General features: G+C 36.4%; 1 protein-coding gene across 1 annotated transcript in view; it reads left to right on the top strand.

The window, feature by feature from the left end:
* Positions 1 to 13,253, top strand: part of ARHGAP28 (Rho GTPase activating protein 28) — a 140,902-nt gene extending 127,649 nt beyond the window's left edge. Inside the window, exons 13-16 of the mRNA XM_005868747.2 lie at positions 203 to 259; positions 2,812 to 2,936; positions 6,438 to 6,502; positions 9,572 to 13,253. Of these exons, the coding sequence (XP_005868809.1) occupies positions 203 to 259; positions 2,812 to 2,936; positions 6,438 to 6,502; positions 9,572 to 9,666 (342 nt within the window). The 3' untranslated portion in view covers positions 9,667 to 13,253. The remainder of the gene's footprint in view (positions 1 to 202; positions 260 to 2,811; positions 2,937 to 6,437; positions 6,503 to 9,571) is intronic.
* The last annotated feature ends 856 nt before the right edge of the window (positions 13,254 to 14,109 follow it).

The following is a 14,109-nucleotide window of genomic DNA, read 5'->3' as shown; positions in this document are numbered from 1 at the left end:
TATGTCACTTTTCAAAAATGAAGTATATTTGTAGGATAAATTTGTAGATTTGGAATTGCTGGATTAAAGTACATATTTATTTTATAATTTGGTAAATATTCCAAAATATTTTCCATAAAGATTGTACCAGTTTGTACTTCCAACAGCAGCATATGTTTGTCTTTCCAACATTAATCCTAAAAACTAAATGTGTTTTATTTAGGTTACAAGCCCCAAGACTTCAAAGGTACTACAAAAATCACCCTCTTTAAGAAGAATGGTAAGAAAACAAATAATTTCCTTTCCTCCCTAATTATTAACTTCCTACATAGTATTCCCTGGCTACATCCAGGGTATCTGTGTATAATTTTGGTCATGGCATATCCTTCAAACTTGACATTTTTATTGTGACACAACTAAATGATGATTCAAAATGTGTGGTTAGGCATCTCTACACAAGTAGAAATTAGAAGGAAATGTGATTTTTATGATCACAGGTTCGATAATGTCAGGGGTATGGAATTTATCTTACAGAGGCTTCTGGAGAGATGGGAGGGGAAGGATATGAAATGAACAAGGGTAGCTTAAGAATACAATCTTGGCTGCAATGAAGCAGGGGCACTCTGCCCCATTCCAAGTCTACATCCTGTATGTGTATTTCCTACCATTCTCTCCTGGTTCTGCTGGGAATGGTAGAATAGTCCTATAAGAATCAACCCTATTTTAAAATATTTTGTATTCGTTTTCTAGTACCGCCATAACAAAGTACCACAGACTGGATTACTTAAAACAATAGAAATTCACTCCCCATAGTTCTGGAGGCTAAAAGTCCAAAATCAAGGAATTGGTTTGGTTGATTTCTTCTGAGGGCCATGAAAGCAGAACCTATTCTTGACTTCATTTATAGATTTTCACAATGCCATCAATATTTACATTCCTTAGCTTGTCATTGCATCCCAATCACTGCCTCTGTCTTTATATGCATTCACCCTGTGTATGTGTCCCTGTCTCTTCTCCTCTTTTAAGGACACCAGTCACACTGGATTAAGGGCCTTCCCTACTCTGGTATGAGCTTATCTTAGCTATTATATCTGCAATGACCCTATAAATAAAGTCATATTCTCAGGTATTGGGGGTGAGGACTTCAACATACCTTTTGTGGGGAACACAATTCAACACATAACATTCTTTCTAGGGTAGATATTGAATCACTTCACATAAACCTACATCAACAATTTCACCTTTTGAGAATATACAGATTTATAATAATTACCTGAAGAGTAGCCAGACCCTCAAACAAATAGAAACTTGTTTCTATTCACCTATAGTTAGAGAATTAATCATTAAAACACTCAAAATTTTGAAACAAAGGAATTTTCCAATCAATCCTGACAAAACAGAAATTTCTATTAATTAGAAAGCAACATTTTTTTAAAAATATTTTTTTTATTTTTTAAAATACATTTTATTGATTTTTTTCAGAGAGGAAGGGAGAGGGATAGAGAGTTAGAAACATCGATGAGAGAGAAACATTGATCAGCTGCCTCCTGCACACCCGTCACTGGGGATGTGCCTGCAACCAAGGTACATGCCCTTGACCAGAATTGAACCTGGGATCCTTCAGTCCGCAGGCTGATGCTCTACCCACTGAGCCAAACCGGTCAGGGCAACATTTTTTAATATTTCATTTCGATGGGAGTTCCAGAGTCCCCAAGCCAATTATGTTACATAAAAGCAGAGACATTCTCTTTCCCAATAGCGGTCCATGTCTGCCCTTCACAATGTTATTAGCACACGTGGAGGGATCAAGTCTCAAGTGTCCATCTGGAGTTCACTTTGGGCTGACTAAAGAAAAGGGATACTTAAAAAGTCATATTTTCTAATTGATTTTTGACTTTTTCAGGCTGACATTAAAATATATTGAAATATAGAACTCTGCTTACAGTAGGCTTATTTAGAATACTAGAGGTCCAGTGCACGAGATTTGTCCACTCAGGAGGGAAGGGGGGTCCCGCAGCCCAGCCTGCGCCCTCCCACAGTCTGGGAGCCCTTGGGGGGATGTCCGATTGATGGCTTAGGCCCTCTCCCCACAGGAAGCATCAGTGTGACATCCTATTTGCTGCTGCAGAGACCACCACTGCAGTCCTCGCCAGCCTTGAGCAGTGGGCCTGGCTTCTGGTTGAGCAGCGCTCCCCCTGTCAGAGCTCATTGACCACCAGGGGGCAGCTCCTGCATTGAGTGTCTGCCCCCGGGTGGTCAGTGTGCGTCATAGCGACTGGTTTTCTCCCCACAGGAAGCATCAGTGTGACATCCTATTTGCTGCTGCAGAGACCACCACTGCAGTCCTCGCCAGCCTTGAGCAGTGGGCCTGGCTTCTGGTTGAGCAGCGCTCCCCCTGTCAGAGCTCATTGACCACCAGGGGGCAGCTCCTGCATTGAGTGTCTGCCCCCGGGTGGTCAGTGTGCGTCATAGCGACCAGTTTTTCACTGTTCGGTTGATTTGCATGTTACCCTTTTATTATATAGGATTGTTCAAGGAAATGCAGTAATAGAAACTTTAGTTGTTTTGTTATAACCCAGGTCTACTCCTCTCATGATTTTAAGGCATTATATACGACCTAAGCTTGTGGTGACAGTAAAATTCCAGGTTAAGTTTTATCGAATCTCCCGTTAAAAAGAAAGCAGTGTTTCATTCTGGTTAAATATTAGTCATGTTTACATGTTTTCCTAGTTCAGAGTGCCACTGGTTTGTATGTCTCTTAAGTGCAAACATTGAACTGATTGGTGTTCATCCTAGTTTGACAGAATGTACTGAATTTTTCCTCATTGTCAGTCTGATGTGCCTGAAGGAGTCATAAGAGTCCATGCTCCACGTCTTTCGAAGGTTTCCATGGCCATTCAGCTCAGTAGTCAAACCAAAGCCAAAGACATACTGGCAAAATTTCAGTATGAGAACAGGTGAGTAAACGTGAATAAAGGTCTCTGTACAAAGATGATGAACTTTTATCAGAGAGTAACTTTCCAGGAATTTACAAATTTGGCCTTTTTGAAAAATTAGAACCAGTTACTTTGGAAACTTTACCAATAAGTGAAAAGTCAAAAGTAGAGTAAGAAGTTAGTAGGCCAGAGAATTGTCAGTAACAGAAGTTTTGGTTTATTTAAAGGAACTTCTACAAGTGGGATTCTTTATTTTCTTTTTTTTAATTGAGGTATAATTAACATATAACATTCATTTCTGGCATACAGCATAATAATTTGAGAGTTGTATATATTGCAAAATTATCACCACATTAAGTCTAGTTAATATTTGTCACTGTACAGTTACATTTTTTTCTTGTGATGAAAACTTTTAAGATCTACTCTCTTAGAAACTTTCAAATATACCATCACGTTGTACATTATATCACCATGACTTATTTATTTTATAATTGGAAGTTTGTACCCCCTTCACTCATTCCCCCCACTCCACCCCCTTACCTTGGCAATTACCAATCTTTTCCCTGTATCTGTGAGACTGCTTTTCGGTTGTGGTGGTGGTTTTGTATTTTTAGATTCCACATATAAATGAGATCATGTGCTATTTGTCTTTCTCTGTAGGACTTATTTCACTTAGCATCATGCCCTGAAGCTCCATCCATGTTTTTATTGCAAATAGCAAGGTATCATTTTGATGATTGAATAATATTCCATCATATATATTACATTTTCTTTATCCATTTATCCATCAATGGACACTTAGGTTGTTTCCATATTTTGGCTATTGTAAATAATGTTGAAAAGTTCCTTTTTTAGATATGGAAGCTGGTTATATGATGTGTACACTTTTTGTATGATTACTACTATATAAGTTCATACATATAAAGCTTTCATAAAAAAGAAGGGTAGACAGAGGCCAACAGGAGCCCCAAACATTTACTCCTTTTCTGCTGCTGGCCCTGATACCTATAACACTGTAAATAGTTACCCTTGGGCAGTAATAGAGGGACTTGAAATTCCATTTGAGGAATTTGGGCATCCAATAGATTTCTACTTACAAAGTTGTTTCTATATGCTCATGTATACCTTTTGTAGAAAGAAATTTTGGACATTCATGAGCAAAAAAAAAAAAAAAACACCCAGAAATGACCCTTGATTTAAACCTCACATTTTATACAAAAATTAACCCAAAATGGATAATGGAATTAAGTGTAAAACATAAAAACTTTTGGAAAATTGCTTACAACAAAACTTTTGTGATATAAGGCTAGTGAAGAATTCTTAGACTTAACATTGAAAGCATGATCCATAAGAGATAAAAATTTATAAATTAGGCTTTATCAAAATTGAAATATACACTGAAAGAACCAATAAAAATGATGAAAAGACAAGCTAAAGACTTGAAAGAAAATATTTACAGACCACATATTCAAAAAAGGTCTAGCCCTAGCCGGTTTGGCTCAGTGGATAGAGCATCGGCCTGCGGACTGAAGGATCCCAGGTTCGATTCTGGTCAAGGGCATGTACCTTGGTTGCGGGTACATCCCTGGTGGGGGCTGTGCAGGAGGCAGCTGATCGATGTTTCTCTCTCATCGATGTTTCTAACTCTCTATCCCTCTCCCTTTCTCTCTGTAAAATATCAATGAAATATATATATTTTTAAAAAGGTCTAGTATCTAGAATATGTAAAGAACACTCAAAACTCAACAGTAAAAACAAATAACAAAAATCAATACAATTGATTTTTGTTGTTGTTCCTTTTTATCACCAGAAAGGATATGCAGATGACAAATATGCACATGAAGAAATATTCAGCATCTTTAATCATTAGACACCTATAAGAATGGCTAAAATAAAAAAAAATGATAAGACCAAATAATGACAAAAACATAGAGAAACTTGATCACTCATGCATTGCTGATGGGAATGTGAAATGGTACAGTCATTCTGTAAACCAGTTTGATAGTTTCTTATACAACTAAATATGCAGTTATCATGTGAACCCAGCATTTACACTCCTGGGCATTTATCTCAACGAAATTAAGACCCATGTTCCCACAAAATGCTGTGCACAAATGCTTACAGCAGCTTTATCTATAATAATAAAAACTGGAAAAAACCCAGGTGTTCTCTAACAGGCAAATGACTAAACAAACTACAGTACGTCCATACCATGGTATGCTATTCAGCAATAAAATTTAGCAAATTGAATGAATATCCAGGGAATTTATACCGCTGGGGAAAAAACCAATACAAAAGAATTCCATACTGTATGTTTCCATTTCCATTTCCATAACATTTTCAAATGACAAATTTATAGAAATGTAGATAGAGGGATAGAGGATGGGGGTATGGATAGGGACAGGGAGAGAGGGATGGGGTGACTATAAAGGGGAAAGGAGGGATCTCGTGGTGATGGAAATGTACTGTCTCTTTTTTGTTGTTGTTTAATCCTCACCCGAGGATATTTTTTCCATTGATTTTTAGAGAGAGTAAAAAGGAAGGAGGGGGAGAGAGAGAAAGAGAGAAACATCAATGTTAGAGAGACACATGGATTAGTTGCCTCCTACCCCGACTAGGGATTGAACCTGCAACCCATATACGTGCCCTTGACCGGGAATTGAACCTGTGCCCTTTAGGTGTGTGGGCTGATGCTCTAACCACTGAGAAACACGGTCCAGGGCATGTTCCATATCTTGACTGAATCATTTAGCATCATGGTTGTAATATTGCACTAGTCTTTAAAGACTTTTCTATTAGAGGAAATTGGGTAAAGGGCACACAGGATCTGTCTGTATTATTTCTTACAACTACATTCAAATTTACAATTATTTCAAAAAGTTTAATTTAAAAAAAACAAAGGAGAGCGTACATATTCTTCCTCACAATAGTGAGAAAAATCTTTTTGAAGAAATCAAGCTGAAAGTCATTCCTGAAGTGGGAGAGAGATCAGAAATGGTCTTTTCAGATTTTTCTACGCTAGCATTCTAGTCTGGGGTAGAAAAATTTCATGGGGCAATCATTTCTCTGAGTGACTTTTACTATAGGGCAAAGTCATGGAATGAAATCAATGTTAGACAGTAGCAAAGCATTAATTAGTCAAGCTTAGAAATGTGACATGGGCTGAGGAGAGAATCCCATTCAGTTTTGGGAAAATATGGAAATGAAACCTGACTTTTTTGAACTAAGAGTGATGCGACCAATGACCAGGCATAATGAAGCACCCAGCTGCTCCTTGGCCAGTGTGATATGTCAGTAGCAGTTACCTCTCTAAATGGAGCTGACAGTTGTGGATAAATGGGCCCCAGTTGCCGTGGAAGTCTGTGTCAAACAAAAAGCTTTTATCATAACTTCAGTCATAATGATTTGTGGGTGTATTTCACTCAAGGTAGAATGAATTGTTTGTTGCCATGGTTATTTGATCTACAGATTAACCTCCGATTATGAAAGGGTTAAACTTATGTTGCTTTCTCTTTTTTTCAGTCATGGTTCTTCAGAATGCATTAAAATTCAGAACCAAAGGTTATATGAAATTGGAGGAAATATAGGTAAGGGTTCTTTAACATTTTTACTCCTAAATTCTCTGGTTACTGTAAAAGAAATATGACATTATTATAAAAGTATATTTTATAAGTTTCTGAGACATAAACTCAAAATCAGTGAATTTTTTATTTTTTAATCTCATGTAAAAACAGTATGACTTTCCTAAAATATTTTCAGAATTTAAATGTGAATATTTTAGTTTATATAGAGTAGACTTTTGGATCTTTTAAATGTGCCTCAAAGTTGGAAAATCTCTTTCTGGAGATTCTTGCAAAACAAAGGAAAGAACATCATGGAACGTTTAGTTAACTTCCCTATTTTCACTAGTAGCCCAACTTCATTCTTCCTATTTCCCTGACGGTGAAAAAGGAATCCAGAGCCTAACCAGTTTGGCTCAGTGGATAGAGCGTCAGCCTGCGGCCTGAGGGGTCCCGGGTTCGATTCTGGTCAAGGGCATGTACTTGGTTTCGGGCACATCCCCGGTGGGGGATGTGCAGGAGGCAGCTGATCAATGTTTCTCTCTCATCGATGTTTCTAACTCTCTATTCCTCTCTGTAAAAAATATTTTAAAAAAGAAAAAGGAATCCAAAGAAAATTCCCTCTGCTTTCTTCTGTGTCTGTGTCTTCTGCTTGCCTTCCTCACAGTCCAGAGGAAATATCTGTGCTCCTATTTAAGACCAGCTCTCCCACTCAAGTCTCACTTTATATCCCCCCTGCCCAGTCAGGACCTTGATCCAGGTATTCCCCCATTCTCTCTTGTATCATCAGCTTTCCCTCCAACTGCATCATTTCTATCTGCATAAAAATTTGGTAATGTCTCTCATTTTTAAATTTGTTTTTTATTGATTTGAGAGACAGAGGAAGGGAGAGAGGGAGAGAGAGAGAAACATGAATGAGAAAGAAGCATCATGGATGGGCTGCTTCCTGCATACCTCCTTTCTGGGGATCAAGCCCACAATCCAGGCATGTGCCCTGACCAGGAATAGAACCGCCAACCTTTCAGTGCATGCCCTGAACCACACCAGCCAGGACATGTCTCTCATTTTTACAAAATTCTCTCTTGACCCCCTTCCAGTCAACACCCATTTTTGTTCTGCTTTACAGCAAAAACTCCTAGAATCAGTTGTCTAAACTTCCATTTCTTCCTCTTGTTCACTCTTGAAACCACTCCAGTCAAGCTTTAGCTTTCAACACTTAATCACAATTGCTCTCTTGTCTAGGTCACCAGAGAACTCTTACCTTGTGAAATCCAACAATTCAGCCTGTCTTTATAACTACCTGAGTTGATCTTTCCCTTCTTTGAAAAACACTTTCTTCATCTGGTCTCAAGGACAACCTAAGCTTCTGGCTTCCCTCCCACTACGCTGGCTACTCATGGGTGTCTTTTGCCCATTACTTATCCTCTCACCCTCTTAAGATTGGAGAGCTGTAGGGTTCAGTCCTTCCACCTCTTCTTTATCTACATTTAACTTCCTTGGGGAGCTCAGTTTATCTCCTTGCTTTGAATACACCTGTATGTTGATGCCTCTCACATTTACATCCTGACTTTCCCTCAAACACCAACCTTGTGTATTCAATCACTGGGCACACTCTGCTTTGGGTCTTTGCATTTGCTGACTTTTGCCTAGAACTCTCTCTCTTTTAGATTGTTCATTCCTCGCTCCCTCATGCAGGCCTTTGATGAATATCACCTTCTCAATAAACCTTCCTGGATTATATCTTCTCTATGTTCCTTCCATGCTTCGTTGTTCTCTGATGTTCTCATCATTATCAGACTTGCTTTACATTATACTAGCTTATTTCCTAGTAGCCTTTACCACTTTTAGAATGTGAGTACCATAGGGCAAGTACTTTTGACTGTCTGATGCATTGCTGTAGCCCCAGCCCCTAGAATCGTTCCTGGAACATGATAACTCTCAATAAGTAGGTGATAAATGAATGACTCAAGCGAGCAGTCAGATCTTGGTAGTTTTGCTTGAGACTTTAATATGAATTTCAAACACACTGTATATAAAATTTTTCACATGTATTTTATCACATAGAATGATCTTTTTGTTGTTATTTCCAGATCTTCTACCTATGGGCATTGTATCCATCGTAAAGAAATTAAAATGAACTTGCTTTTAATCTTCTCTAGTCTTGGTCAAGTTACTATCTGTAAAACCATTAGAGGACAGGTATTACATTATAAATGATCATTTTATACCTGAAACAAGTCCTTGCCATATTTTTCCTAATAAATGTGGTGAGTCTAGGAAACAATTTGCCTGTGGTTGATATGTATTTTCCACAATTTCACATGGGATTTATTTTAAGTACTTAACAGCCAGGAAGAAACAAAGAAAGAAAGGAGGGAAGGAAGGAAGACAGACAAGCTTTGATAAGAATCTTTAAAATGTATCTACAGTCATGTTTTTGGTCAACAAATGACTGTATATATGACAGTGGTCCCATTAGATTATATTGGAGCAGAAAAATTCCTATTGCCTAGTGACATTGTAGCTGTCATATATAGCAGAACACATTTGTAGTGATGCCAGTGTAAAGAAGCCTATTCTGCTGCTAGTCATATAAAAATATAGCACACATAATTACAGTAGGGGGCTGTACCTTCTAGATTTGTGTAAGTACACTGTGACATTGGCCATCTTGCCTAGTGACATTGTAGCTGTCATATATAGCAGAACGCATTAGTCACACATTTGTGGTGATGCCAGTATAAACAAGCCTACTCTGCTGCCAGTCATATAAAAATATAGCACACATAATTACAGTAGTAGGCTGTACCTTCTAGATTTGTGTAAGTACACTGTGACGGCCATCTAAATTTTTTGTCTCATTATATATTTTAATTGTTTATTGCTTGTTCAATCATCAGTAAAGGCATGGAAATATTTAATAACTAAAGTACTCAACTCTAAAAACAATAAGGAAAGTGCTTACTGTACTTACTTTTGGCTAAGAGAACTACAGTGGCCTTATCGAAACCTTACAAACTCACACATACGTGCACATACACACATACTCAGAAGTGTTCACTCTTAAAAACATGCTCTGATTTTCTCTTTCCTTAGGACAGCATTGCTTGGATCCAGATGCTTACATATTGGATGTATATCATGTAAATCCTCAAGCAGAATGGGTCATTAAACCCCAATCAAGTTTTTGAAATACCCTCAAGATGGCAGCTATTATGTTTAATATGCCAAGAAAATTCTACATTAAGTAGGGGGAAAAAAGGCTGCTTTTGACATGTTTGTTCCTATAACCCTCGTGGTGTTTCTCAGCTCAAGCGGTGTCTCCCAGCATTGTCAGCATGAACTATGGAAGAGGATATGGTTAATCATTTGAACTAAAGCTTTCTCATGACAGTTCCTTGATAAGAGTGAAAGAAAGAGGTCATGATCCTTCTGAAGAAAGACTAATCGAGAACAGGAATTCTGATCATTTCTAGTACGTTGGCTATAGCAGAAATGAACTTGATCCTTATCTAGGGATAAGAAACACTTCTCTATGTAGCAAATGCTACCAAACACAAGAGGTGGAAAAAAGACTTTTTTGTACTTATGCTATATATACATATATTGTCCTGTGTAAGCAAGAATGCCAGAAATATCAGTAACCTCCACTCTATAAAATAATTCAGCTCTACTTTCTAGTGGAATCAGTTTCTAAAGTTACACATACACTATTTATGCTCTGACTTTCTCCTGAATTGAAGGAGAAACTTCTGTTTAAAGACACTGTACTATTATGTACGTTGTACTGTATCATGATAATCAGCATTCTGGTGCAAATGAACATTTCTTTTTCTTGGACTGGTGAAAATTTACAGTTATAAAGCTTATTCCCTTATGAGCACAGGGCCACCTAGGCAAGCTTAGTTTGACAAAGGGTATTCTTATGTTTTCATAACCTTCTGTGTAGTCAAAAGTCACAGAGCCTCTATTTTTCTCATCGTGATTATGGTGCTCAATGAATAGCTTTCCATGTGCCGGGCATTGATTTCCTTTTCTGACCAAACATATCACTTTTTATATTTTACAACTGTAGATAGTCACTTCTACAACCCCAGTTTAAAAATACAGAACTGCCTTTATCCACGAGTGCTTAAAAATACCGTTACATTCAGATTTTGCATGCTGTAAAAGCAGGTTTTGTTTCTGTTCATCAATCATAGTCATGGCCAAGCACTGGGGATTAGCATCAGGTTTTAAAATCAGATGCATATTTTGTAAGCGGAAAACTGTCTCGCTATCAAGATCCTGTGGAGCCATTTTCAGACCTGAAATTGATAAGAACACACAGTCCCCATGATTGTAATTGAAAGCAAATCTAAAATATGCAGAAGGGCCAGACTGCTCTGCCTTTCATCTTGAGAACGCAGATATAGTCCTTCTGGGGTGAGCTAGAAATGGGGCCGCCGTCTCATTTATCCCACATGCTTTGGATTAGAATCCACAGATTGGTATTTTGTTGACTTTATATCAGTTTTAATGAGCTTTGACACTCAAACGACTCTCTTGCAGTTCAAACAAGAGACAAAATTGCTCACAATCACAGAAAACATATCTGCTTACCAAGTCTCAAAACATGCGATAATTAAAGACCACATATACAAGAAATTTTTATATGCTGCAGTATGCCTTGATGTCTATAAAAACATTACTTATATTCAGCATGTTGATAATTCAGTTTCTGGTCATTAAGATTTTGCTATATTTTTGTAGAAAACTCAAATATCTATTCATTTTATTTGTTTGAGAATCTCATTTCCTTTTCCTGAAAACGCATTAGGAAAGAAACATGTTCTGTAAGTTTAGACTTACATTTCATTAGCTTTCAGTATGTGGGTAATTGATGACATATGAGTTTACATAATGAATTTCAAAAGTCTGAAAAAATGCTTTTATCATTTTTTCAATTTAAACAACAGGAATAAACATTTCACTTTATGTTGTTACTAAGTTCCAAGACATAAGATGGCAGTAATATATGCCTACACACATGGAAGAAACTCTTCAAATTTACTACCTTACACTTCTATGTATATATGAAAATAATGATTGATTTATCTCACTGTATTTCTTATCATTTAGAATAAATTGTTTATATAGAAAATTCATGAATCTATTCATTCCATTTTTTTATTTAGGAGTTTTCATTTTCTTTTTATTGAAAATACATTAGAACCTATACATAAGTTCTAAGGATTTCAAGATTTACCTCACTTGTCATCAGTTTGAAATAAATTGCTAGCAGATGACAGGTAAAAACAATAAGTTTCTGAATTTCTTAGCCACTTTGTGTGTTTTCATAGGTCAGAGACTTAACTGAGTCAATGACTTTAATCACTTTAATGTATTCAAGGATGTGTGACACCTTTCAAATAACTGTATTATATAGAAGGCCATGTCAATACCAATAGCATTATCCAATGATAACTTTTATTCTTAGTCATAGGGTTAACTGATTAGAGAAGAATTTTCAGTAGACACACAGACTAATTTTATGTAAATAAAAAGGGGTTTTGTTTTGTTTTTTTTTACTAATTTTATCTTTAAAGAATAAACAAACCCTTACAATTGAAATTTAAAAATGCATGCCACCTAAGTATTGAAAAACTATCTTTGCCTTATCAAGAGTTGTTTTAAAATAATTATGGCAATCTGTAAAAATGAATAGTATATTTGCAAACAAGAGCAGTCAGACTGGGCTTTTAAATTCTGTTTTTAATACCTTCCCACCCCACCTCACCCCTACTGCCCTTGGTGTACAGTTAGGAAAATAATATCCAGGAAAGAACAAGAGAAAATTAACATTTTAGGAACACTTACTCATTTAAAAAAAAACAACCTAGAACTGGCTCACTTTTTTATTCTGCAAAAAAGAATCCCTTTGCTAAGCAGCTCACTTGGGGATATAATTTTTGGAGTGAATGACCTTCGAACAAACTGGAATGTTAATTTCTTTATAATGTATACACAGTATAAACTACCTCACTTGCTTTTCTTGGGAAAAAATTAATGGACTTTAACAACTTTTGTTACAAACTGTCCCTGAGTCTTATTTGTCACTTCAGTTAGTTTTCAGTGTACACTTAATAATATACATTTAATAATGTAAAATATTCTTAGCAAAATCTTGAAGCCAAAAATACTCTGTAACTGTTATCTGTGGTATGCTTTGAGAGAGTTCCTGTCCCTTGGTCATTGTCTTGTGTGTTTAACCATACTGAGATGCAGGTTTTCAAGTGTAGGGATTAATAGTCATCTCTTCTTGCAGGCATTTTTCAACTGCTTTTCCTCTATCGCAAGTGACTGAAAAGTAGGATTAGATTAACATGACCCTTCTTTTATCAAGCATATTTCAACTATTTTTCACAAATGTATCACATGCCTGAAAAGACTATAAATTGTGGGATTGAATAGTTCCTAGTTTCTGATAGGCATTTTCAATTCTTTTCCATAAATATATCACTTAATAAAACATTATATAACATGGATTGAAATGTTTCTTTCCAGCATTTTCAGTAGGTTTACATACACGTGCGCCTTAACTTTAAAATAACATGTTTTCTTTCAGGCATTTTTCAACTCTTTTCTAAAACTGTGATTTAATTGAAAAATTGTATGTCACAAGGAATGCCAATGTTTTATGTTGTCTCCCACCTTAAAAGTTAATGATTCTTTTGTCCCATTAGCTTTTATTGTTCGGTATAATATGTATGTTGCATTTTATTGATGAAAATAAAAATAAAAAATAAAAGTATTGCTATGAGAATTCTTATATTTAACTACTCTGAGGCCACCATGGTGCTGATGAAAGAACAGGAGCTTGAACATCGGGAGGTTTGTGTCTGAGCCCTGTAAGTCTCTGTCACTTACTAGCCAGATGGTGGTCTTGTGCAGAATCCACTTTGACACCTCTGTCATGGTGGGTGGTTGTGGGTAGGGAAAAGATTGAATAAGTAAACACTATTTCCCAAATTTGGTGCTCTGTCTGGACAAGCTTTTAGAAGGAGCTTAAATTTTTCTGAAAATAGATATAGAAAAGACATTTGACAAAGTTCAATACCCATTTGTGAATTTTTATAAAATTCAACATTTTACCATATATCTATGCAAAAGGCAAGAAAAAACATAAAGATTAGAAAATAAGAAATTGCCCAGCTGGTGTAGCTCAGTGGTTGAGCATTGACCCAGGAGTCAAGAAGTAATGGTTCAATTCCAGGTCAGGGCGCATACCTGGGTTTCGGGTTCTCCCCAGTAAGGGTCATGCAGGAGGGAGCTGATCAATGATGTTTCTGTCATCAATGTTTCTATCTCTCAATCTCTCTCCCTTTCTCTCTAAAATAATAAAAATATTTTTAAAAAGAAAAGAAAAAATAAAATGGACAATGTTTGCAAATTATGATTATTGATATAGAAAAGCCTCAGGTATCCTCAGCTATTAAAATAAGAATTTTTAAGGTTATGACAAGATTATTACATAAAAATCAATTATATTTTTCTTAACAGCAAACAATTGGAAAATAAAATTTTAACTGCCACTTCCTATAGCATCAAAAAACAAAATACTCATGAGTACATTTAACAAAACATATGCAAAA

This window comes from Myotis brandtii, unplaced genomic scaffold (assembly GCF_000412655.1).
Source record: "Myotis brandtii unplaced genomic scaffold, ASM41265v1 scaffold276, whole genome shotgun sequence".
In the NCBI taxonomy this organism is placed as follows: domain Eukaryota; kingdom Metazoa; phylum Chordata; class Mammalia; order Chiroptera; family Vespertilionidae; genus Myotis; species Myotis brandtii.
This window is presented reverse-complemented; position numbering and strand designations above follow the sequence as displayed.